Source organism: Nicotiana sylvestris, chromosome 9 (genome assembly GCF_000393655.2).
Source record: "Nicotiana sylvestris chromosome 9, ASM39365v2, whole genome shotgun sequence".
Classification (NCBI taxonomy): Eukaryota; Viridiplantae; Streptophyta; class Magnoliopsida; order Solanales; family Solanaceae; genus Nicotiana; species Nicotiana sylvestris.
In genome coordinates, this window is record NC_091065.1 from 12,112,414 (window position 1) to 12,137,633 (window position 25,220).

Here is a 25,220-nt window from a genome sequence, read left to right on the forward strand (position 1 = left end):
CCCTCGGGATAATTTCTAGCCCTTACCCTAATCTCTGGTCCCTTCATCTCAAACCCTTCTTAAAGTGTCCTAATGCACTATAATCATTAGGTGACGACTCTTCAACTTCTAAACCCAATTCTAGAAAGGGAATAGAGTTGTCCTCCCATTGTCGTATACCCGATTTCTGACCCCACAGTTAGAGGAAGAGGGGGCGTCGACATGGTCCATACCCTCAGGACATCATTTACAATCATTATTCACCTCGATCCGGTGCAACTCTAGCGCGTGATGCCTTTGCCCTCAAATCAGCCTCCACTCGCGTTGAATCTATCTAAAATCAGAATCATGACATCAAAATATGCTAAGAAACGAAGCCCAAACGAAAATAATCAATTTAAAACTTAAATCCCAAAATTACAAAAATTGACCCATGGGACTATGTCTCGGAATTCGATAAAATTCACACCAATGGATTCCTTATCACTCCCTGAGTTCATTCATACCAAAAGCATCAAAATCCAACCACAAATGACCCTTCAAATCCGAAATTCTAGGTCTCCAATTTCAAGCCCTAGTTCTTCAATTTTAGGCTTAATTTTCATGATTAATTAGGTAGATTTCACATTAGAGTCAAGTATTAAGTCCATAAATCTTACCTCTAAGTGATTCCCCTTGAATCCCCCTTGAATCCTCTTCAAAAAGCTCCAAAAACGCTCAAACATGGAGGAAATAAACCCCAAAATCGCGGACAAGACGACTATTTAAACATTCTACCCAGGCCTGATATCCTTCATCGCGATCGTGAAGCACAAATTCTCAGAACCCAAATTTTACCCTACGCGAATACGTCAATTCCCATGTGAACATGATGCTCAGGCATCCAACACCTACGCGATCGCGGACAAGGGACCGCATTCGCGATAAACAAACTCCAGGTCAATCCCCTGGTCCACTTAACTCTACGCGAACGCGACCTTCTCCACTCGACCGCATCTCCAACTTCATGAACGCGAAGAACAACCTGGGCTGCCCCTTCAAAATCTCTACATGATCGCGAGACTCCCTACCCGATCGCGAAGAAGAAAACTCTGCAATAGCTGAAGCTCAAAAATCTGCAACTTTTTCAAAGTATGAAATGGTCCGATTGACCACCCGAAACTCACCCGAGGCCCCCGGGACCTCAACCAAATATACCAACATATCCCATAACCTCATTCAAACTTGTTCCAACCTTCATAACGCTAAAAACAACATTAAAACACCAAATTCGCATCGGATTCAAGCCTAAGAAATCCAAAATCTTCTAAATTACGCTTTTGATAAAAAAAAACCAACCAAACCACGTCCGAATGACCTAAAAGTTTGCACACACATCCCAAATAACACTACGAAACTGCTGCAACTCTCAGAATTCCATTCGGACCCCTATATCAAAATCTCACCTATCAACCGGAAAACGCTAAAAATCCAATTTCACCAATTCAAGCCTAAATCTACTCCGGACCTCCAAAACTCATTCCGATCACGCTCCTAAGTCCCAAATCTCCTCCCAAAGCTATCCAAACTATCGGAACTCACATCCGAACCCTCTAAAATATAAGTCAACATCTGGTTGACTTTTCCAACTTAAGTTTCCTCAAAAGAGACTAAGTTCTCAAACCTTACCAAATCCTCTCCGAACCCAAGCCAACCAACCCGATCACATATAGGACTGATAGACAAAGCAATAAGAAGCAGAAATGGGAAAATGGAGCGGTAACTCATGAGACGACTGGCCGGGTCGTCACAATTAGTTCCATTTTAATTGAACTATGCTCATTCTTTCGTGTTTTGTGTAGTAACGAACTAAAACTAGAAGAGTTAAAGTTACTTGAAGAAAAATTCCAGAAACATTGTCTACTATGGAGAAAATTTTCCTCCCAGGATTCTTTACTATTATGATACATTTGGTAATTCACTTGGCAACTGAGGCTAAACTTGTGGGGCCAGTACATTATCACTGGATGTTCCCAATTGAGAGGTATGAATAATATCACCAAATTATTATATCTTTAGTTGTTAAATATTATATCGAACTAATACCATTATTTTATTCCATAGGTATTTGGGTATTTTAAAATCATATATTCGCAATCGTGCATGTCCAGAAGGTTCAATAGCAGAAGCATACTTAGCAAATGAGTGTATGGCATTTTGCTCACGATATTTGGAGGGTGGAGATTCAAGGTCTTATTGTTCAAGAAAATGCTGTGATGAAATTGAGCATGAGACTAGTAAAGAAGAATGTCTTTTTCCAACTGTTGGTGAGTCGTACGGTGGGGTAGATATATTTGAGTTGGATGAGAAAACATGACTGCAAGCACATCGACATGTACTTTTCAATTGCAAGTCAGAAGTGGTTGAGAATTATAAAAAGTAAGTGTTATATATATTATTTATTATATGTATATTACTTATTTGATAACAAATTAAATATATGCGAGTTACATGAATAGGGAACATATTGCTGAAATCAAGAGATCACATCGTAAGCGTCGTTTGACACAACATCAACTTGATCGTGTACATTTCGATACATTTCACGATTGGTTCAAGGAGAAAGTAAGTAGTAGGACTAAGTCATTAGTTATGTTACATTATTGTCCTTGTACATATATCCACATTTATAGTTGTATCTTTTATTTGGTTAGGTAAAGGAGTTAGAAGCCACATCTAATATCTTAAAAGATGTGGAAGTTCTTGCACAAGGGTCGAGTTACATTGCGAAAAGATTTAATGCGTTCGATGTAAATAATGGGTATCAGTTTCGAACGAATCAAAGTGAAGAATTTAAGGTGACACAAAATAATGGTGTCATGGTCATTTCAAAGACTGAAAGTTATGCAAGTACAAGTGACAATGCTCCAAAGTTTGCAAATATCACATATTATGGCAGATTGAATGATATTATGGAGTTAAATTACTATGAAGAAGTTAAGTTGTCTTATTTAAGTGTGATTGGGTTGGTCTAACCAAAGGTAGGGGAGTTAAGAAAGATGACTTGGGTTTCACACTTGTGAATTTCTCACGCCTAACAGACTCTGGCGATTGAGAACATCATGAGCCCTTTATTTTTGCAGAACAAGCTCAACAAGTAATATTTGTACAAGATCCTAAAGATCATGAATGGTTTATTCCTAGGTTAATTAAACTTCGAGATATTTTTAATATGGGATAGGAAAATAGTTTGCAGTTTGAGTCATCAATGCAGAGTGATGCCACTGACTTGACTCTCTTAGAAAATGCTCATGTTCCAGAGGATGAGTATAATGATTGGGTGAGAAGTGGTGTCGATGGGATAGTAATTGATACAAATGTACATTCTCAAGCTTCTCTAAATGATGGTGAAGCTAATGTTGAGAGAGAAAATGACATTAAAAATGAATGTGATTCTGAATAAGATAGGTAGAACTTGGAGAGTATTTTTGTTGCAATTGTTATTTAAGAACTTCTAGGGATTTTTTTAATGCGGAAATTTGAATAAATATACTTTTGCTTTCAATTTGAGCCATTTTATAAAAGATGCATGTTAGTCAGCTATGGATTTTCTATGTTTGTATTGGTTGATTTTTGGTTGAATTAAGTGAATTCTTTGTGCTTTCTTTTAGTTACATTTTGCTGATTGTAGCCCTTGTACTGCAATATGCTAAGGTGATATTATAATTGGACAATAGTTTTTGTTGGTGCATTAATTCCTCTTATCTCTTGAACTATCTTTGTCGCAAGGCTTTATTTGTGTGCACGAATTGCTATTCATTTATTTTTCACAACTTGAGATGAGGACGATGATTCCTCCTATTTTGCGTGTGACATGTTGATTACTTCTGGTAATAGTATAACTTAATGCATCTAGATAGTTTCTTTATTTTGGAAAAAGAAGTATGCAAACTAGAGGTCGCAATCGACTGGTAGTTGAACAAGATGAAGACAAAGATGTAAGACCTTATATTGAGCACTTGATGGATGGTCAAAACTACTCTAGAGCCCAGCCATATATTGAGCAGTTGATGGATAGGCAGAACTACTCTGACGCCCAAGCACGTGATGGTCAATCTAATGAGTTGAATAGTTCTGATGGTGGCACTGAGATTCAACATGATGAAAATTCAGGTAATGCTTCTATAATTGCAATCTGATTATGTATAACATTAGATAATAGCTTTCATTTTCTAGTATGTGTGAATTTGGTTGAGTTTGTTTTTAACTAAAACAGTTGCTAATGCTTCAGTGAACTACTTTGGCCTTGGTGAACCTTCTGTTAGTTAAGAGATCTGTTAGTTAAAAGCTCTGTTAGTTGTACCTGATTTCCTATGGCCTTAACTTCAGTTCCAATATGAGAACTTTATTGTAATTCCTTGATATTATTGCGATATTTATAATAATACTCATGATTTGGTAGTCTCAATAATGTTAAAGTATCTGGAGTTAGAATTCTTGAAGCCACCACATTATTTGGATTTTTTTCATTTTAGGTAATTCAGAAGCAAAAAAGGTTTGTGGGCCTACTTTACTAAAAGATATTTGAAAACTTCCACCGGGGAAAACAATTGATGTGCCGTTTAATAATCATAACCAAGCTATTGGGAAAGAGAGTCGAAATCTTGCTAGCTTTCTAGGAATTATTTCCAGAACTCCAGAGCTAACACCTCTATATGTAGATGATTGGAGAAATTTTAACAAAGAGGAAAAGAAAGAAATTAGTGTATTTTGTGAGCGTATGAAAAGTTGTTGTTGTTGTTGTTGTTGTTGTTATTATTATTATTATTTTGAACATGCTATTTATACATGGTGTTATCTTCTAAATGTTGGCTTTTATTTTTTAGAAGAAGTTCTCTATCCCAAAACATAGAGAAGTGTGAGTCTTAAAGTCACTAGGAAAGAAATGGAAAGATTACAAGTGCGAGTTAAAGGGTGAGTATACGCCAAAATATAAGACTAAAGACGCATTACTAAAAAATAGACCAAGTCGCATACCGAGGGATCAATGGAGTGGTCTTGTCTCTTATTGGCTTTCTGATAAAGCTAAGGTATGAACCTTGAAAATTCTCCTAGTTTACTCATTTTCATAGAGTTTTTGTTTTAGTTATGCTCAATTTTATTTATGATTTATAAGATATAGCTTTAATATTTCAATGCCAGAGACGTACCCAAGCAAATAGAAACAATAGGGAAAAGCAAACGATGCCTCACACAGGAGGATCCAAAAGTATTGTTACCTTGATGAATGAGCAGGTAAACTTGTGAAAATTACAAACCTTAATATTTTAAACCTTTTTTTGTCACGCATATCTGATATCATTTTTATTGTATTAGGCTGTAAATGGGATTGAGCCTACACGAGCAGAAATTTTCTTATTAACTCATAAAAAACGTAAGGATAGTAGGCCACTGGATGATGATTCTGTCAAGACAATCGTAAGATTTATTCTTTCTTCTATTTTGTTGATTTCATGACTCTGTCAAACACTGCGCATTTTTTCCTGCTCATGAATTCCAAAATTAATTTATTGTATATTCTATGGTCAGGAAATGATAAATGAAAGGATGAGCAATAGTGAGAGATCCACTGAGCAACCTCCTCATAGTGTTGCTTGGGAAGGCGATGTGTATTCTTAGGTGTTGGGAAATGAAAAAAGTGGGTATGTTTGTGGTTTAGGACTTGGTCCAACTCCTTATGTTATATGGGGTAGTAGGTCTTTCTTAGGAAATATTATTGCAGATGATTCTTCTAATGAGGTTATACAAAGGTTAGAACAGAAGATAATTGAGTTAAAGAAGAAACAAAATGAAGAAATGAATATGATGAAACAAAATCAGGAGATGATGCAATCAGAATTACTCCAAATGAGATAACTTATGTGTAAAAATGCTCCTAATGCATCTATGCCTCAAAGTATCAATGAGACCTCAGGTGAACAGGTAACTACATTTAATAAGCTTTAGACATTTTTAATGAAATTCTAATCATATAAAAGTATTGTTATCTAACATATTAATATTTATTAGATCCTTGATGTCAATAATAGACATGAACGAGTACCACAAACATCAAGGATGCCTAGTGTTGCTGAAAATGTTCAACCTTCTAATGGTACTACTCATCTTTGTCCTTCGTAGCTATTATTTTTCCAGTTTTCGTGTGCAGTCCATGCTTGTTCTCTTGATATCCCATCATATTCCCAGTAGCATATTGTCCAAGATTGCAGTTGTAGCTTTTCTTTCTATCCTTGTGTATCAAAATTGTACGCAAACCTTATTGCTTCTTATGTCCAATAGAAGTGCACATAGTTGATCATGCATAGTTTGTTGTGAAACTCTTGTGAATTTCAGCAGTAGGTTGATGTGTCCTTTGTGTGGCACCATTGTAGGGATGTAGTATGACTGAAGTGCATTAGGATGAGATATCCCAATGCCTTCATAATTCCCTTATTTTGATGCCAAAGCAGTATATATCTTTTAAATGGTCCTTTGATCATCACACATTAATATTGGTTTCTTATCATTTCCATAAGGATCCCCAAGGATCATTAATTGCAGAGGAAGATTGTTGTTGTACTTTTTACTCTCTTAAATTTCAATTATCTATAAGCTAAATTAGCCTTAAGCTTCCCGAACTCTTCATTTTCGTGCCTAATTTCTGTTAGCATTGCAGCTACATCCGTCATTGTTGGTCTTTCATCTGGGCAAGAAAAAACACAAAGTAATGCCACCCCAAGAACTTAAAGCATCTCATATGTTTGTGTACCAGACCTTAAAAGTAATTGCTGTCAAGAATTGTTGTGCATTCCTTGTGTTTTAATCTTAGCTCCTGATTTACCCAAGTAACAATGGGGGCACCTTCTGATATCCGAGAATCGGTTGGTTCCATCCCTGTTAGGACCTCAAGAAGCACAATGCCGTAGCTATAGACATCACTCTTCTCGGTTACTCTGAGACTATATCCATATTCCGCAATATAGGACCAAAACATTTAGAATGCTATCCAAATTTAGTACTGATACCCTATTTATTCCAACAATACCTCTATGCACAGCACATTTCGCGGGGTACAAGACTAATATAGTGAGATTAAAGTGTTTTTTTAAGCTAATATTCAAGAGTACTAGCATAATGTTATGTAAAATGTTTAGCACTTAGCAAAGTTATATCTAAATATCTGTTATAATGAGATATCTAAATATTTGACCTCTTCAAGAGATGAATGATGTTTTTGCGTGAAAATTTTAAGAAAATGTACTTACCAGGAGCTATATATCCATAGGAACCAACTATTATGGTGGAAGCTCTTGAAATATCTGATGATGTATTTAAGAGTAATTGGAGGACCAAAACTTTATAAAGAATATCGTAGAATAATTCGAATCAATCACTAGAAGTATTTGCATGCATCTCAGCAGTATACTGCACTTTTAAACTCATGAGTGGACACAAGTGCATATACTGCACTTTTAAACTTTAAAGTTCGTCTCAGTGTAGTTGTATTAGCAAATTGAGTTGTCATGTTAGACGATTGTGTGCTTTTAGCTTGTAACTTGAAATCTTCATTTCATATGACTTGCTGATGGTTAATTCTAGTGACAATATAAATGCAGTTGTGACGACCCGGCCGGTCATCTTGAAATCTTCATTTCATATTAACTGCTTTTTTCGAGTTTATTTCTGCTATTTTGATTTACCGGAACGTTCGATTTTGAGTTTCGGAGAGTTTTGGGACACTTAGTCCCTAAATGAGAGCTTAAGTGTTGGAAAGTTGACCGTAGTCGGAACAGTGTGAAAACAGCCTCAGAATAGAAATCTGATGGTTCCGTTAGCTCCGTTGGGTGATTTCGGGCTTGGGGGCGTATTCGGATTGTGTTTTGGAGGTCTGTAGCTATTTTAGGCTTGAAATACCGAAAGTTAAATTTTTGAAGTTTCCGATTCGATAGTGAGATTTTGATCTGAGGGTCGGAATGGAATTCGGGAGGTTGGAGTAGCTCTGTAGTCTTGAATGTGCCGTGTGTACAAAATTACAAGTCATTCGGACGAGGTTTGATAGACTTTTGGATTGAAAGCGTGTTTTTAGAATTTTTGGAATTCTTAGGCTTGAATCCGATGAAAAATAGGTGTTTTGATGTCATTTTGAGCGTTCTGAAGGTTGGAACAAGTTTGAATGAAGTTATAGGATATGTTGGTAGGTTTAGGTCCCGAGGGCCTCCGGATGATTTCAAATGGTTAACGGAAATATTTTTGGAGTCTGGGAGTTGCAGCTTCAGCTGGTTTCTGTCATAACCACACCTGCGGTTTGGGTTCAGCAGGTGCGGAGCCGCAGAAGCGGCAAAATAACCGTAGAAGCGGAAAAGGAGGAAAGGCAGCAGGGACCGCAGAAACGGAGTCTTCACCGCAGAAGCGGCCCCGCATCTGCGAAAGGATAGCTAGAGATGCGGAAATCAAGCCTTAAGTGAGAAGTCGCAGATACGATAATGGTTCTGCAAAAGCGGGACCGCAGATGCGGAAACAACTGGGCAGAAATATGAAATTTTGAAGGTTTAGTTTCAAAAGTTAGAAATTCGATTTGGAGCTCGGGAGAGGGCAATTTTGAGAGGAAATTGAAGAGGAGATCATTGGGTGACGATTCTTTAACCCTTCCTAGTTATATTCCATCAATCTATAGTTAGTTTCATCATTTAATTTCGGATTGGAGATGAAAATTGGGGAAAAGTTGGAAGAAAGTTCCTAAACCTAAAATTCGACTTTTGATTGGGAATTTGACCTTAGATTTGGATAATTTGGTATGCATGAACTTGTGAGAGTATGAGGACTCTGAAAATATATATTTCACCCAATTTCGAGAGGTGGGCCCGAGGGACGTTTTGGTCATTTTGCCTAATTTCGAGTATTAGCTTAGAATTTAATTGTAGAATCAGTCACTTGAAGTGGTATTTAAATTATGCAATTGAATTGAATAGATTTGGGTCATTTGGAGTCTAGTACTCGTGGCAAAAGCGTGGTTTCGGGTTGATTTAAGCTGGTTCGATGTAAGTGGCTTGCCTAACCTTGTGTGGGGGACTTTCCCCTTAGGATATGGTATACTTGATAATTGAAATGCCTTGTACGTGAGGTGATGAGTGCGTACTTGAGCTAATTGTTAAAAATCTGGTTTTCTTTAAGTATTTCGATTGAGTTCCTTTTTCCTGTTTCATTCTACTTGCAAATTTAGCCTGCTGTTAGTTTAGAAAAGCATGTTTAGTTGACTTATTTGCCTATTTGCTTAAACTGCCTTAATTGCATTACATGAAGCATGTTCGACTAGAGTTACTTGTTTACTTAGTATGAAATTTAGCTTAATTGAGTATTCTTGTGTTGTTGTCGTGTGTTTTACTTTGGGACTACGGGACACTATCCCGGGAGATCCCTTGTACGTATTTATGATTTGAACTGAAGTGCGGGATACCAAGAGATCCCTGACACATATATTGAGGATACCAAGAGATCCCTAGCATATATTGAGGATACCAAGAGATCATCGGGATACCAAGAGATCCCTTATATACATAGAGGATACCAAGAGATCCTCGTGATACCAAGAGATCCCTGGCATATATATATATATTGAGGATATAGAGAGATCCTCTGTTATCATCCTTTTTATGAGTGGTACTTCCTTGTGTTTTGTCTTTATCTCTATTTCAGTTATAGTACTCCTTAATATCCTGTATAGATTCTTACTATAGATTCTCAATTGTACTGCTTATCTTATCCTGTCATCTTTATATTTATTTAATCTCTGTAGGGCCCTGACCTTCCTCTCCACTACCCGACCGAGGTTAGGCTTGGCACTTACTGAGTACCGCTGTGGTGTACTCATGCCCTTTCTGCGCATGGTTTTCTTGTGCAGATCCAGCTACCTTTGCTCAGACCTACCATCCTTGAGGCGAGGCGATCTTTCGGAGACTTCGAGGTATATCTACCGCGTCCACAGACCGAGGAGTCTCTCTCTCTATTCTATCTTGTAGATGATAGCCCTTCTATCTTTATTGTTGATGTAGACATTCTGGAGTTAGATTATTTTACTATGTTTCGTAGCTTGTGATTCATGGGTTTCCGAGTTTTGGGAGTATGTATTGGTTTTGAGAAGTTAAATGTTGTGTATGTCGAGCGACACCTTTAAAACGTTGTTTCATTTCTCTATTTCTGTTTTTACATTGTTTTCTTTTCTTCCGCAAGTTTGGGTTATTTTTTCGCATTTAGGCTTACCTAGTCATAGAGACTAGGTGTCATCACGATGGTTCACGGAGGGCGAACTGAGCCGTGACAAGTTGGTATCAGAGCTGTAGGTTCATACGAGTCATGGATCACAAGCCAGTTTATTAGAGTCTCGCTGATCGGTACGGAGACGTCTGTACTTATCTACGAGAGGCTATGTAACTCTTAGGAAAATTTCCACTTCATTTGATTTCCTTGTCGTGCGATATTTTGACATCACAATTCTAAACTTCTGTCTTCTATTCTCTCACAGATGGTGAGGAAATGTGCTACCCGAGATGATCAGGCACCCGCGCCCCCTACTGCAGCCGTCACAGGCTGGGGCCGGGGTAGAGGCCGAGGATGCGCACATGGTGCAGCCAGAGCACCCGCACGAGCTGCCTCCGAGGTACCACCAGCAGTTCCAATCGGAGTCCAGGCACCTAACACACCTACTGCTACTACTACTCCAGCACTTCAGGAGGCTCTGGCGCAATTCATGAGCATGTACACCACTTTGGCTCAGGCAGGGTTACTTCCCCTTGCTGCAGCCACATCCCAGGTCGGGGGAGGAGCATAGACTCCCGCCGCCCGCACTCCTAAGTAGCGAGTGCATATTGATAAGGTCCTAGAGATTATTCTTGTACCGCCTGCAGTGCCAGTTCTGCCTGAGGATAGGGTAGCGGTTTCAGAGGATGAGCAGCGGAGACTAGAGAGGTTCAAGAAGTATGATCCTCTAGTATTCAGTGGGTTAGCATCGGATGATGCCTTGGGATTTCTGGATGAGTGTTATCATATTCTCCGTACCATGGGTATATTAGGATTGAGCGGGGTTTCCTTCACTACCTTCCAGCTTCGAGGAGCCGCCTATGAGTGGTGGTGCACCTATGAGTTAGACAGTCTGGACGAGGCTGCTTCACTGACTTGGACCCAGTTTTCAGATCTGTTCCTGAGAGAGTTTGTTCCTCAGAGCCTCAAGGACGCATGGCGCGCAGAGTTTGAGCATTTGCGCCAGGGTTCTATGACTGTCTCAGAGTATGCAGTCTGTTACACTAGTTTGGCTAGGCATGCACCAGCCTTGGTTTTTACTATTTGCGAGAGGGTTCACCGGTTTATTAAGGGGCTTATTCCCAGCATCAGATCTAGCGTGGCTCGTGAGTTGGAGATGGATATTTCTTATCAGTAGGTGGTGATCATTGCTAGGAGGATTGAGGGTATGCATGCTAGGGAGAGAGAGGAGAGGGAGGCTAAGAGGTCTCGAGAGTCGGGCCATTTCTCTGGTGCCCGTGCCCCAGCTGCAGGTTGCCATGGTAGGGGTTATATGAGTCGTCCTGTTTATTTAGCTCTTCAGTAGCCAGTGGTATTCCAGCTCCTCCTAGGCCTCAGAAGCCTTATTATGCACCTCTGGTTTCTAGCGCGCCTCCTGCGCGGAGTACTTTCAAAGGTCAGTCCAGCATACCTGGCCCGAGCCAGTCACGGCTGTCACGTCCTCCCATAGCTTGTTTTGAGTGCGGCGACACACGCCATGTGGTGAGGGATTGCCCTAGACTTGGGAGGAGTGCACCTCCACAAAATTCTCAGTCACAACGTGCCCCGCAGAGTTCTTAGGCTATGATTACAGCTCCAGTTGTTACCTCACCTGCTCAACCAGCTAGAGGTGGAGGTCGGGGAGGTAGAGGTCGCCCTAGAGGGGGAGGCCAGGCCAAATATTATGCCATTCATGCCCGTACCGAGGTTGTTGCCTCTGATTCTGTCATCACAGGTATTGCCATGGTTTGTCATAGAGATGCATCAGTTCTATTCGATCAGGGCTCCACTTATTCTTATGTGTCTTCTTATTTTGCTCCGCATTTGGGTGTACCTCGGGATTCCTTGAGTTCCCCCATTTATGTTTCTACTCCTGTGGGAGATTCTCTTATTGTGAACTGCATTTATCGGTCGTGTTTGGTTGCTATTAGTGGTTTTGAGACCAGAGCCGATTTATTGTTACTCAGCATGGTTGATTTTGATATTATCTTGGGCATGGACTAGTTGTCGCCCCATTATACTATTTTTGATTGTCACGCCAAAATCGTGACGCTGGCTATACTAGGTGTACCGCGTCTTGAGTGGAGGGGTACTTTAGATCACACTCCTAGTAGAGTTATTTCTTTCGTTAAGGCTTAGCGTATGGTTGAGAAGGGGCATATCTAGCTTATGTGAGTGATGTAAGTATTGATACCCCTTTTGTTGATTCAGTCCCTGTAGTACGGGATTTTTTCGATGTGTTTCCAGCTGATCTTCTAGGCATGCCGCCTGATAGAGATATTGATTTTGGCATTGATCTGTTGCCAGCCACTCAGCCCATTTCTATTCCTTTGTATCGCATGGCTCCTCTTGAGTTGAAGGAGTTGAAGGATCAGTTATAGGAATTGCTTGATAAGGGTTTTATTTGTCCCAGTGTATCACCTTGGGGTGCTCCTATCTTGTTTGTGAAGAAAAAGGATAGTTCTATGCGTATGTGTATTGATTATCGCCAGCTGAACAAAGTTACAGTGAAGAACCGTTATCCTTTGCCTCGTATTGATGATCTGTTTGACCAGCTTCAGGGTATATGGGTGTTTTCTAAGATTGACTTGTGCTCAGGTTACCTTCAGTTGAAGATTCGGGAGCCAGATATCCTGAAGACTGCCTTCAGGACTCGGTATGGTCATTACAAGTTCCTTTTTATGTCATTTGGGCTGACCAATGCCCCAACAGCCTTTATGCATTTAATGCACAGTGTGTTCCGGCTGTATCTCGACTCATTCGTCATTGTCTTTATTGATGATATTCTGGTGTATTCCTGGAGTCGGGAAGATCATGAGCAACACCTGAGGACTGTGCTTCAGACTCTGAGAGAGAAGAAGTTATATGCTAAGTTCTCGAAATGTGAGTTTTGGTTGGATTCAGTGGCATTCTTAGGCCACGTGGTATCGAGTGAGGGTATTCAGATGGATCCGAAGAAGATAGAGGTCGTGCAAAGTTGGCCCAGACCATCCTCAGCTACTAAGATCTATAGTTTCCTTGGCTTGGTGGGCTACTACCGTTGTTTTGTGGAGGGTTTTTCATCGACTGCAGCCCCTATGACCAGGTTGACCCAGAAAGGTGCTCCGTTCCAGTGGACAGAGGAGTATGAGGCAAGCTTTCAGAAGCTCAAGACAGCTTTGACTATAGCCCCAATTTTGATATTGTCTTCAGGTTTGGGGTCTTATACGGTCTATTGTAATTCCTCGAGGATTGGCCTCAGAGCGGTGTTGATGCAGGATGGTAGGGTGATTGCCTACGCATCCAGATAGTTGAAGATACATAAGAAGAATTACCCTATCCACGACCTTGAGTTAGCTGCCATTGTTCACGCCCTGAAGATTTGGCGCCATTATTTATATGGGGTTCCCTGTAAGATTTATACTGACTATCGGAGCTTGCAGCACTTGTTCCAGCAAAAGGATCTAAATTTGTGCTAGAGGAGGTGGTTAGAGTTACTGAAGGACTATGATATCACTATTTTGTATCACCCGGGCAAGGCCAATGTGGTGGCCGATGCCTTGAGTCATCGAGCGGAGAGTTTGGGGAGTTTCGCATATTTACCAGCATCAGAGAGGCCTATGGCGATGGATGTTCAGGCCTTAGCTAGCCAGTTTGTGAGATTGGATCTTTCGGAGCCTAGTTGGGTTCTAGCTTGCGTAGTTTCTCGGTCTTTCTTATTTGATCCTATCAGGGAGCGACAGTATGATGACCCTTATTTGCTTATCCTTAAGGACAAGGTTTAGCACAGTGATGCCAGAGATGTGACTATTGGTGATGATGGGGTACTGAGGATGCAGGGTCGGATTTGTGTACCCAATGTTGATGGGCTTCGAGAGTTGATTCTAGAGGAGACCAATAGTTTGCGGTATTCCATCCATCCGGGTGCCGCGAAGATGTATCAGGATTTGAAGCAGCACTATTGGTGGAGGCGGATGAAGAAAGATATAGTTGAATTCGTAGCTCGGTGTCTTAATTGTCAACAAGTGAAGTATGAGCACCAGAGACCGGGTGGGTTGCTTCAGCAGATAGAGGTCCAGAGTGGAAGTGGGAACGGATCACCATGGCTCCCACAGACTTTGAGAAAGTTCGATGCTATTTGGGGATTGGAGATCGGCTGACCAAATCTGCTTATTTCATTCCTATGTGTACTACTTATTCTTCGGAGCGGTTGGAGAGATTTATATTCGGGAGATTATTTGTCTGTATGGTATTCCAGTGTCCATCATTTCTGATAGAGGTACACAGTTCACATCACGGTTTTGGAGGGACATTCAGCATAAGTTGGGTACTCAGGTAGAGTTGAGTACAACATTTCACCATCAGACGGACGGACAGTCCGAGCGCACTATTCAGATTCTTGAGGATATGCTCTGTGCGTGTGTGATTGATTTTGGAGGGTCTTAGGATCAGTTTTTGCCATTGGCAGAGTTTGCTTGCAACAATAGCTATCAGTCCAGCATTCAGATGGCACCGTATGAGGCTTTATATGGTAGACGGTGTAGATCCCCGGTGAGTTAGTTTGAGCCGGGTGAGGCCAGATTATTGGGCACAGACTTGGTTCAGGATGCTTTGAGAAGGTCAAGGTGATTCAGGATAGACTCCGTACAACCCAGTCTAGACAGAAGACTTACACAGATCGGAAGGCTCGTGATGTTTCCTATATGGTTAGAGAGCGGGTTCTGCTTCAGGTTTCGCCTATGAAAGGCGTTATGAGATTTGGGAAGAAAGGGAAGTTGAGTCCGAGGTTTATTGGCCCTTTTGAGATATTGAGGCATGTTGGGGAGGTTGCTTATGAGCTTGCCTTACCTCCCATCTTGGCAGGAGTTCATCCGATATTTCACGTTCCGATGCTCCGAAGGTATCACGGTGATCCGTCGTACGTGTTGGATTTCAGTTCAGTCCAGTTGGACAAGGATCTATCTTGTGTTGAGGAGCCATTGGAAATATTGGACAGGCAGGTTAGAAAGTTGAGGTCAAAGAACATTGCATCGGTAAAGGTTCAATGGCGGGGTCAGCCGGTCGAGGAGGCGACATGGGAGATCGAGAAGGATATATGAAGTCGTTACCCTCATCTTTTCACTACTTCAGGTATGTCTCTATGCTCGTTCAAGTACAAATGAATGTTTAAGTGTAGGAGGATGTGACGACCCGGTCGGTCATCTTAAGAATTAATGCCTCGATCCCCTATTAACTGGTTTTCCTAAGTTTATTTCTGCTATTTTGATTTGCTAGGACGTTCGGTTTTGAGCTTCGGGGAGTTTTGGGACACTTAGTCCCTAAATGAGAGCTTAAGTGTTGGAAGGTTGACCGTAGTTGGAACAGTGTGAAGACAGCCTCGGAATGGAAATCCGATGGTTTTGTTAGCTCATTTGGGTGATTTCGGGCTTAGGTGCGTGTTCGGATTGTATTTTGGAGGTCCATAGCTATTTTAGGCATGAAATGCCGAAAGTTGAATTTTTGAAGTTTTCGATTTGATAGTGAGATTTTGATCCGAGGGTCGGAATGGAATTATGGAAGTTGGAGTAGCACCGTAGTGTTGAATGTGATGTGTGTGCAAAATTTCAGGTCATTCGGACGAGGTTTGATAGACTTTTTGATCGAAAGCGTGTTTTTAGAGTTTTTGAAATTCTTAGGCTTGAATCCGATGAAAAATATGTGTTTTGATGTTGTTTTCAGCGTTTCGAAGGTTGGAACAAGTTTGGATGAAGTTATGGGATATGTTGGTAGGTTTGGTTGAGGTCCCGGGGGCCATGGGATGATTTCGGATGGTTGACAGAATGATTTTTGGAGTCTGGGAGTTGCAGCTTCAGCTGGTTTCTATCATAACCGCACCTGCAGTTTGGGTTCCACAGAAACGGCGGAGTAACTGTAGAAGCGGAAAAGGAGGAAAGGCAGCATGGACTGCAGAAGCGGGGTCTTCACCGTAGAAGCGGCCCCACATCTACGAAAGGATAGCCGCAAATGTGGAAATCGAGCCTTAAGTTAGAAGTCGCAAATGCGACAATGGTTCCGAAAAAGCGGGACCGCAGAAGCGGTCCCAGGATCGCAGATACGGAAACAGCTGGGCAGAAATATGAAAATTCGAGGGTTTAGTTTCAAAAGTTGGAAATTCGATTTGGAGCTCGGGAGAGGGCGATTTTGAGAGGAAATTGAAGAGGAGATCATTGAGTAACGATTCTTTAACCCTTCCTAGTTATATTCCATCAATCTATAGTTAGTTTCATCATTTAATTTCGGATTGGAGATAAAAATTGGGGAAAAGTTAGAAGAAAGTTCCTAGACCTAAAATTCGACTTTTGATTGGGAATTTGACCTTAGATTTGGATAATTTGGTATGCATGAACTCGTGAGAGTATGAGGAATCTAAAAATATAAATTTTACCTGATTCTGAGAGGTGGGTCTGAGGGGTGTTTTGCTTATTTTACCTAATTTCGCATATTAGCTTAGAATTTAATTGTAGAATCAGTTACTTGAAGTGTTATTTACATTATGCAATTGAATTGAATAAATTTGGGCCATTTGGAGTCGAGTACTCGTGGCAAGAGCGTGATTTTGGGTTGATTTGAGCTGGTTCGAGGTAAGTGGTTTGCCTAACCTTGTGTGAGGGACTTTCCCCTTAAGATATGGTATACTTGATAATTGAAATGCCTTGCACGTGAGGTGACGAGTGCGTACTTGAGCTAATTGTTGAAAATTCGGTTTTCTTTAAGTATTTCAATTGAGTTCCTTTTTCCTGTTTCATTCTACTTGCAAATTTAGCATGTTGTTAGTTTAGAAAAGCATGTTTAGTTGACTTATTTGCCTATTTGCTTAAACTGCCTTAATTGCATTACGTGAAGTATGTTAGGCTAGAGTTACCTGTTTACTTAGTACAAAATTTAGCTTAATTGAGTATTCTTGTGTTGTTGCTGTGTGTTTTACTTTGGGACTACGGGACGGTATCCCGGGAGATCCCTTGTACGTGTTTATTATTTGAACTGAGGTGCGGGATACCAAGAGATCCCTGGCACGTAAATTGAGGATACCAAGAGATCTTCGGGATACCAAGATATCTCTAGCATATCTTGAGGATACCAAGAGATCCTCGGAATACCAAGAGATCCTTTGTATACATAGAGGATACCAAGAGATCCCCGACATATATATATATATATATATTGAGGATACTGAGAGATCCCCGGTTATCATCCTTTTTATGAGTGGTATTTCCTTGTATTTTGTCTTTATCTCTGTTTCAGTTATAGTACTCCTTATTATCCTGTATAGATTCTTACTATGGATTCTCAATTATACTGCTTATCTTATCCTGTCATCTTTATATTTATTTAATCTCAGTAGGGCCCTGACCTTCCTCGTCACTACCCGACCTTGGTTAGGCTTGGCACTTACTGAGTACCGTTGTGGTGTACTCATGCCCTTTCTGTGCATGTTTTTCATGTGCAGATCCAGGTACCTCTGCTCAGACCTACCATCCTTGAGGCGAGGCGATCTTTCGGAGACTTCGAGGTATATCTGCCACGTCCACAGACCGAGGAGTCTCTCTCTCTATTCTATCTTGTAGTGATAGCCCTTTTATCTTTACTGTTGATGTAGACATTCCGGAGTTAGAGCATTTTACTATATTTCGTAGCTTGTGATTCATGGGTTTCCGGGTTTCGGGAGTATGTATTGGTTTTGAGAAGTTAAATGTTGTGTATGCCGAGCGGCACCTTTAAAACGATGTTTCATTTCTCTATTTCAGTTTTACATTGTTTTTCTTTTCTTCCGCAAGTTTGGGTTATTTTTTCGCATTTTAGGCTTACCTAGTCGTAGTCACGATGGTTCACAGAGGGTGAACCGGGTCGTGATAGCAGTGATCGTATAAATGCATCTTTATTGTGTTTACTCTGAACATGTTCTTTTTTCTGCAAGTCCAAAATCTGCAAGAAAAGCTTTAAACTATGGACCAACCAAAATGTTATTGGCCTTGATATTGCGATGTACTATAGGAGGAATACAATCATGGTGAAGATAAGCTAAACCCTGAGCTGCTCCTAATATGATGTTATACCTAGCATCCTAATCCAGAAATACTCTCTTCTCATGTAGCAGTCCTGCTAAACTCCCATTACTAATGTAATCAAATAAGAACAATCTTGTTTTGCCGTTATTACAGCATCCCAAAAGCCTCACTATGTTTTTGTGCCTGATTGATCCCAAAAGCCTCACTATTTTTTGAGTGCTATGACTAGGTTTTCTTCTTTCATTTTTTTCTTTTAGCGTCCTGTATCTGAGACAAACTAATTTGAATACTGGATGCTGATAGTGAAAATAAAGAAGAACTAGTTGTACATAAAGCCAGGAGGTTCTCTGTTTGGGTGTAGAACTAGGTGTAGCATTTGTTTGTTGAGTCGTAAGTGGTTGATATCTCACTAGGACATGAAGGAGAATTCCAACTCAAACTTGTCTTCCATTCATCAGCCAAACTAGTTGTCAAACTGAAAGGAAATCCAATTGATCTGATGTTTTCCCATTGAGTAATATTAACATTTGTTGAATCTTGATTAGTCCTTAACCCTGCTTCATCATTTTCCATTCCTATACTTCTTTGCATATCTTGTGATGAACTCATTGAGAAGCTATTCATTTGTTGATTCGAACCTTCAAAATCAATAGTCTCAGAAGTTAAGGCGGGGATGTGTTGAAAAACATGGAAACCTCACGCGACGAAAACATGAAGTTACAAGGAACTTCAGTACTAGGACTTGAAAGAAAAGATGGTCTTGAAACCATAGTATTAAGGATCTTACATGAAGGAACATTTGAGACTAAGTCATTATTACTGGATAAGTGGAGAAGTGATCCAGTTTCAGTTAAAGAAGAGATATTCTGCGAGCCAAAATGAAATGTTGTACTTTGATTGAACACCTCTGGAGATGCTACTTCAGATAATGGATTTATCCAAGAGTAAGAAAGAGCTCTATTTTCCATTGAGTTGGCTTTCTTGAATATTCTGCAGATAGCCCATGAATCCTACAGGAACCAAGTTGAACATAACGATTTAAACTAGGGTAACAAAGTCTAAAATGGATAAAAAATGAGGCTAATTAAGCTGTAATGGGGACCTACATTTGGTGGAAAATTTCTATCCAAGAATTTCTTAGGTTGTACTGACTCAATATTAGTTGTAGGAAGGCGAAACTCGCGCATCATCCAGTCAATTTTTTGCCTCTAGCGGCTCTACCTCTGTAGAAGACTAAGGACTTCTTCAAACCAATGCATTTGGTGCTATCAGAGGAATATATTGGTTTGTCAGTTCCAGTAGCCTTCCAAAAATCAGCTCATGTAACACGGTTTGGATGGGCGTTGTTCTTGTATTTACAGTCTATTGGACGGTAAAAATACCATTCTTTTTCCCTGTAGATGCTAGCTCTGGACAAAAAATAGGAAGTCAAGAAAATATTAGTCTGGTTCATAATTTCTAAGAATGACATGCACACAAAAATAGTGTGGAATCTTCTCTAGATGTAATATTTATATTGATTTTCTGAAAGGAAACAAACATATAGTATAAAACATTCTTATTTTTTCAGAACCAGACAACTTTTAATGCTACAAATATGCATAAACAGTGACCAACCGTGATTTTTTAAGTGATTGCAGAAGATAGCCACTATGTTTAACCAGTGTAGTAAGTTTTCTCAAGTGTTGCATATGGCAAGTTGTCATCTTTAGATGCTGCTGTTGTTTAGATGCTGCTGTCATTTAGATGATGCTGTTGTTATTTTGATATGAGGCTTTCCTCTTCCTTATTGTGGTTGGGGCAATCTACTTATGTTGTCATCTACATATGTTGTTGTCGTTTAGTTGCACTTTGCAAAGCATTTGTTTAATTCTTGTTTTCAGTTTTGTTTCTTGATTGAATTTTGGTTTGAATTGAGTGTTGGTTCGACTATCTGCTGCTAAGAAGATTGTTGGATTGAAGAATAAAACGGTTTTTGCTAAAAGCTTCAATAGGTAGTTGTTGAAGTTTGGGTTCTAATTAATTTGATTGAAATGTTCATATTTTAGTTTAGTTATTTTTACTTGTAGATGTTAGGTGAGGGAGTTGACTACTCTAACAGTGATGGAATGTTCAAGATGTTTTTTCACATTATACTTTATCTTTTGACACGATTATTTTATAATTTCAGGTCATACCGTCTGATGTCGAATAATTTAGCTGGTGAAAGATTTCAAAATGATGAAACGTTGCGGAAATCATTTGAAGACCATCATTCGTCTGGATTAATTATATAATGACATTAGCTATTTAGTCTAAACAATATATTTTTATGTTTTAAATTACTGTGATATTAATATTTTAGATTAGTACTTCCTTTTGTTTGTTAAGATTAATGAGATACATTATATTTTTTTGAATAAATATTAATATATTTTATTATTTGAGTCATATTCTGTACGAATTTAGTAACTATTATTAATTGTGGCTAAACTATTTATAATTGATGTAGAATAATTGTCATTAAAGATATTGACTTTTAGCGGCAATTTAGTTAAACATATTAGCCATTAGAATGGAAGCTAAAAGGGAAAACTAAGATGTTTTCAGAAGGGATATTATGGCCATTTTAATTGCCACAAAATAATTGCCATTAAAGATGCGAACTTTTAGTGGCAATTATTTTTAATTTAGCGGCTATAAAAAATAGATGCTAAAGAAGTATAATTAGCCATTTGGATTGGATTTAGTAGCTATTATAATTGCCACAAATAATTTCCCTTAAAGATACGATTTTTAGCGGCAATTATTTTGAATGTAGCGGCTATAATAATGTACGCTAAAGAAGAATAATTAGCTGTTTTGGATTGGATTTAGTAGCCATTATAATTGCCGCAAATATTGCTATTAAAGATAATAACTTTTAGCGGCAATAAAACATACAGTTTACCAGCTTTTGCGAGAATAGCCGCTAAAGGCTTTGCCGACCCCTGTTTCAGCGGCAAAAGACTAATGGCCGGTAAAAGATATAGCGGCTATTATTATTGCCGCTAAAGCCATATTGTATTGCCACTAAAGGTCTTATTTGTAGTAATTCTCTTGTGCTTGTGTTGTAGCCTCGATGGCTATGAATCTTGCATTAATTGTGCTTGGACTGTCTAGCAACTTTTTTTTTTGTTTATGATGCCAAAAGGGAGAAGATAGAGTTGGGGGGTGCTGGATGTATTGTGGTGCTTGATGTACTTGCTCTAAATTGGGTCACATTGTCTTGGTGTATATTGATGCCATTGTGATGAGATGATTACCTGGATTATGCGCACAAAGTTTGTCATCGTCAAAAAAGGAGAATTTGTTAAGTATTAGGGTTTTGATGGTTAACAAAGTTTGTCCAAAGAATGTGCGCTAAGCCTCAAGGTAGCTGATGAAGTACTGTAAGAACTAGGTCCTCAAGGTCGTCGTTGAAGGTTCTTACAAGGCAGTAGCTTTTTTCCGAAGTTATTTGAGTCCGAGTTTTTAGGAAGAAGGCTGTTAATGTGATAAGGATCGTTGTCCAAGAAGATATGCTTGCATAAGTGATAAACAAGAGTCACAAAATTTGTGGAGTCCTTGGAGCTGTAGGAGTCCTATCTAATGAGAAGTTGACTATGTATAAGACTCCTAAAAGATCTCGGAGTCCAGCTAACTTAAATACTTTCCTGATGGACTAAGGACACTCATCCTTTTGCACATCAACTGTGGAAAAACATTTTCAACACTCAAGTCGATTACTAGTCTTAGTGTTCTTCTTGAGTCAGTTAGTGAATGTGTTTTAAGAAATCAAGTTGTAATCAAAGTAGCATACATGATCTGTGAGTTGAAGTAATTGTTTGAGTTTGCAAGTTAGAGTAACTTGTAAGTCAAATAGTTTAAGTATGAGAACTTGTGGGTATTGATTTACAGGTGTTGTGAATCAAGCTCACTCAATGAGGGTCTATGGGCTAGAAGTGGTGAATGAGACTGAGTCAGTAGGGATTATTGGGCTGAGTAAAATATTGGAAAGGTTTTATTTGGGATCCAGGCTCATTTAGAAAATGGTTAAAAAGGACTAGCGGTTAGAGAGAAGGGATTATGCGTATTGTGAAGAAAAGTGTCTACTTCTCCTCGTCTCCCTTTCTCTGAGTCTAATTAATCATCCCCTTCTTATCTCTATCCATAGCTGGTTCTACGTTCCAGTATTTCTTATTGCATTTCAGTAGGAATGTTGCGTATGTAATTGAGTTCTAGTTCATATTGATATAGTAAGGAGTTTGCCTATTTGTTACATTGGTGCTTTCATCCATCGGATTCCAATGGAGGTACTCGATCGATTCAGTGGCAGCAGCAACCCAGAGAGTTGGCTTTTTCGGGCCGAGCAGTACTTCACTTACCTTGGCTTTGCCGAGAAGGATTGGTTACCTCTTCCTTCCTTTTACCTTGATGTTGAAGCTCTTAATTGGTTCAACTGATTATTTTGGAACAAGTAATTTTTCGATTGGACGCATTTCAAAGTAAATTTTGTTCAGCATTTTCGATATCAAACCACCATGTATTCGGTGAGGCGTTTCGTTGGTTCCTCACCTGTTAGTTTTGACTACATTAATACTGTCCCTATAGTTTCAGAATCAGCTATGGTGTCTCCCTTTCCTGTTTCGAGCCTTATTCCGAAGACATCAGCATTTGAAGCGGCTTATGCAACTGAAAACTCAAAGGCAGACCATATGTTCAATAAATTGCCAGTGAAGTATGAAAATGTAGATTCCTTGACATTGATTACTGGAAGTAATACGGAGATTGTAAATCTTGAAGATATAGAAGCACCTCAAATTTGGAATGCAAATTCAGTAGAGGTAGTGGATTTGGTACAGGAACCTTCTTCCATCAATGAAGATCATGTGCTCGACGAAATTTCACTCGTCGTAGTAAGCTCCAACATGCATGATCTTAATGCTCCTGTCCATGAGGGAGACCGTTCTGTCAACTTCCAAACCAAAGTCCATACAGAGGTGTTAGATGATACCAGCGGATCTGATGACGGGGAGGAAGAAAATTCAAGAGATTCTATTATACCTGGGGTGTTTGACAAATTTCCTCAATGGGATACATTGGTTTCCTGGTTTTTACTAGCCAAGGAATTGTGGTGTCGAATGCGAGTATGATGATATGTTGATAGCTTCCAAGAATTCGGAAGAAATTGATAAGTTGAAGATTCAACTGAAGAAGGAGTTCGAGATGAAGGATTTGGGTGAGGCAAAGAAAATTCTTGGCATGGAGATAATTAGAGATAGACGTTCAAAGAAACTCTGTTTATCTCAAAAGGAATATTTGAAGAGAGTACTTCAACGTTTTGGCATAGATGACAAGACTAAGCCAGTTAGTACTCCACTTGCTTCCCATTTTAAGCTAAGTACTACTATGTCGCCAATGGATGAAGCTGAACGAGAGTATATGTCAAAGGTACCATACGCAAATGTTGTTGGTAGCTTGATGTATGCAATGGTTTGCACAAGGCCTGACATTTCACAAGCTGTTGGAGTTATTAGCAGATATATGCACAATCCAGGGAAGGAGCATTGGCAAGCTGTGAAGTGGATTCTACGGTATATTCATAATACTGTAGATGTCGGGTTAGTTTTTGAGCAGGAAGACAATCAGTCTGTAGTTGGATATTGTGACTCAGATTTTGCGGGTGATATGGACAAACGAAGATCAACTACTGGTTATGTGTTTACTTTTGCAAAGGCACCAGTTAGTTGGAAGTCTACTTTGCAGTCAACAGTTGCTTTGTCTACAACAGAGGCAGAGTACATGGCTATTACAGATGCTGTGAAAGAGGCAATTTGGCTTCAAGGATTGCTAAAGGAGCTTGGTGTTGAACAAAAAGGTATCACAATTTTTTGTGATAGTCAAAGTGCTATTCAATTAGCGAAGAACCAAGTTTATCATGCAAGGACGAAGCACATTGATGTTCGGTATCATTTCGTACGAGAAATCATAGAAGAAGGTGGAGTCACGGTGAAGAAAATTCATACTACAGAGAATCCTGCTGATATGCTGACAAAGGTGGTGACTGCGGTCAAGTTTCAACATTGTTTGGATTTGATCAACATTGTTGAACACTGAAGATTGAAGATGAAGACACAACCAAAATTTGTTGAGTATGCTCTGTAGTTGCAGCTTAGTCTGATCTTCTACATCAGAAAGGAAATAATCTTGATTTGTGTCGTCAGCTATTAAATAATATTTGTGTCAAATATGGGAGACAATAAACAAGAAGAATCTACATCAAGTGTCAACAATACGTCATCATTGGCATCTTCGCTTATGACAAGAATTGTGTCAAATGCGAAATTTGCGGTAGAAATTTTTGACGGGTCCGGACATTTTGGGATGTGGCAAGGCGAGGTTCTAGATGTCCTTTTTCAACAAGGGCTAGATCTGGCCATTGAAGAAAAGAAACCAGATGTTATTGGAGAAGAAGATTGGAGAATTATCAACCGTGTTGCTTGCGGTACCATTCGATCCTACCTTGCTAGAGAGCAGAAATATCCATACACAAAGGAAACTTCTGCAAGTAAATTATGGAAAGCACTGGAGGATAAATTTTTGAAGAAAAACAGTCAAAATAAATTGTACATGAAGAAGAGACTGTTTCACTTCACCTATGTTCCTGGTACCACGATGAATGAACATATCACCAGTTTCAATAAGTTGGTCACAGATTTGCAAAATATGGATACAACTTATGATGATGGTGACTTGGCCTTAATGTTGTTGGCGTCACTTCCTGATGAGTACGAGCACCTTGAAACTACTCTACTCCATGGAAATGACGAAATTTCTCTCAGAGAAGTTTGTTCAGCTTTGTACAGCTATGAACAAAGAAAGCGAGAAAAACAGAAGGGCGGAGAAGGAGAAGCACTGTTTGTGAGG

At 39.5% G+C, this 25,220-nt stretch overlaps 1 protein-coding gene across 1 annotated transcript; it reads right to left on the reverse strand.

The window, feature by feature from the left end:
• Window positions 1–18,656: 18,656 nt before the first annotated feature.
• LOC138877238 (protein FEZ-like) lies at window positions 18,657–19,480 on the reverse strand. The gene is made up of 3 exons (XM_070156831.1): window positions 19,400–19,480; window positions 19,015–19,303; window positions 18,657–18,931 (listed from the first exon to the last, which is right to left on the reverse strand). The coding sequence occupies exons 1-3, from the start codon at window positions 19,478–19,480 to the stop codon at window positions 18,657–18,659; spliced, it is 645 nt and encodes a 214-aa protein (XP_070012932.1).
• Between the last annotated feature and the right edge of the window lie 5,740 nt (window positions 19,481–25,220).

What these genes read in the sequence shown, in the direction of transcription:
- LOC138877238 (XM_070156831.1), bottom strand. Translation starts at nt 19,480, where the DNA reads ATGCGCGAGTTTCGCCTTCCTACAACTAATATTGAGTCAGTACAACCT. An exon ending in ATAGAAATTTTCCACCAAAT is followed by an intron (nt 19,304 to 19,399) that starts GTAGGTCCCCAT and finishes TGGTTCCTGTAG; the next exon opens with GATTCATGGGCTATCTGCAG. An exon ending in TCCTAGTACTGAAGTTCCTT is followed by an intron (nt 18,932 to 19,014) that starts GTAACTTCATGT and finishes TTGATTTTGAAG; the next exon opens with GTTCGAATCAACAAATGAAT.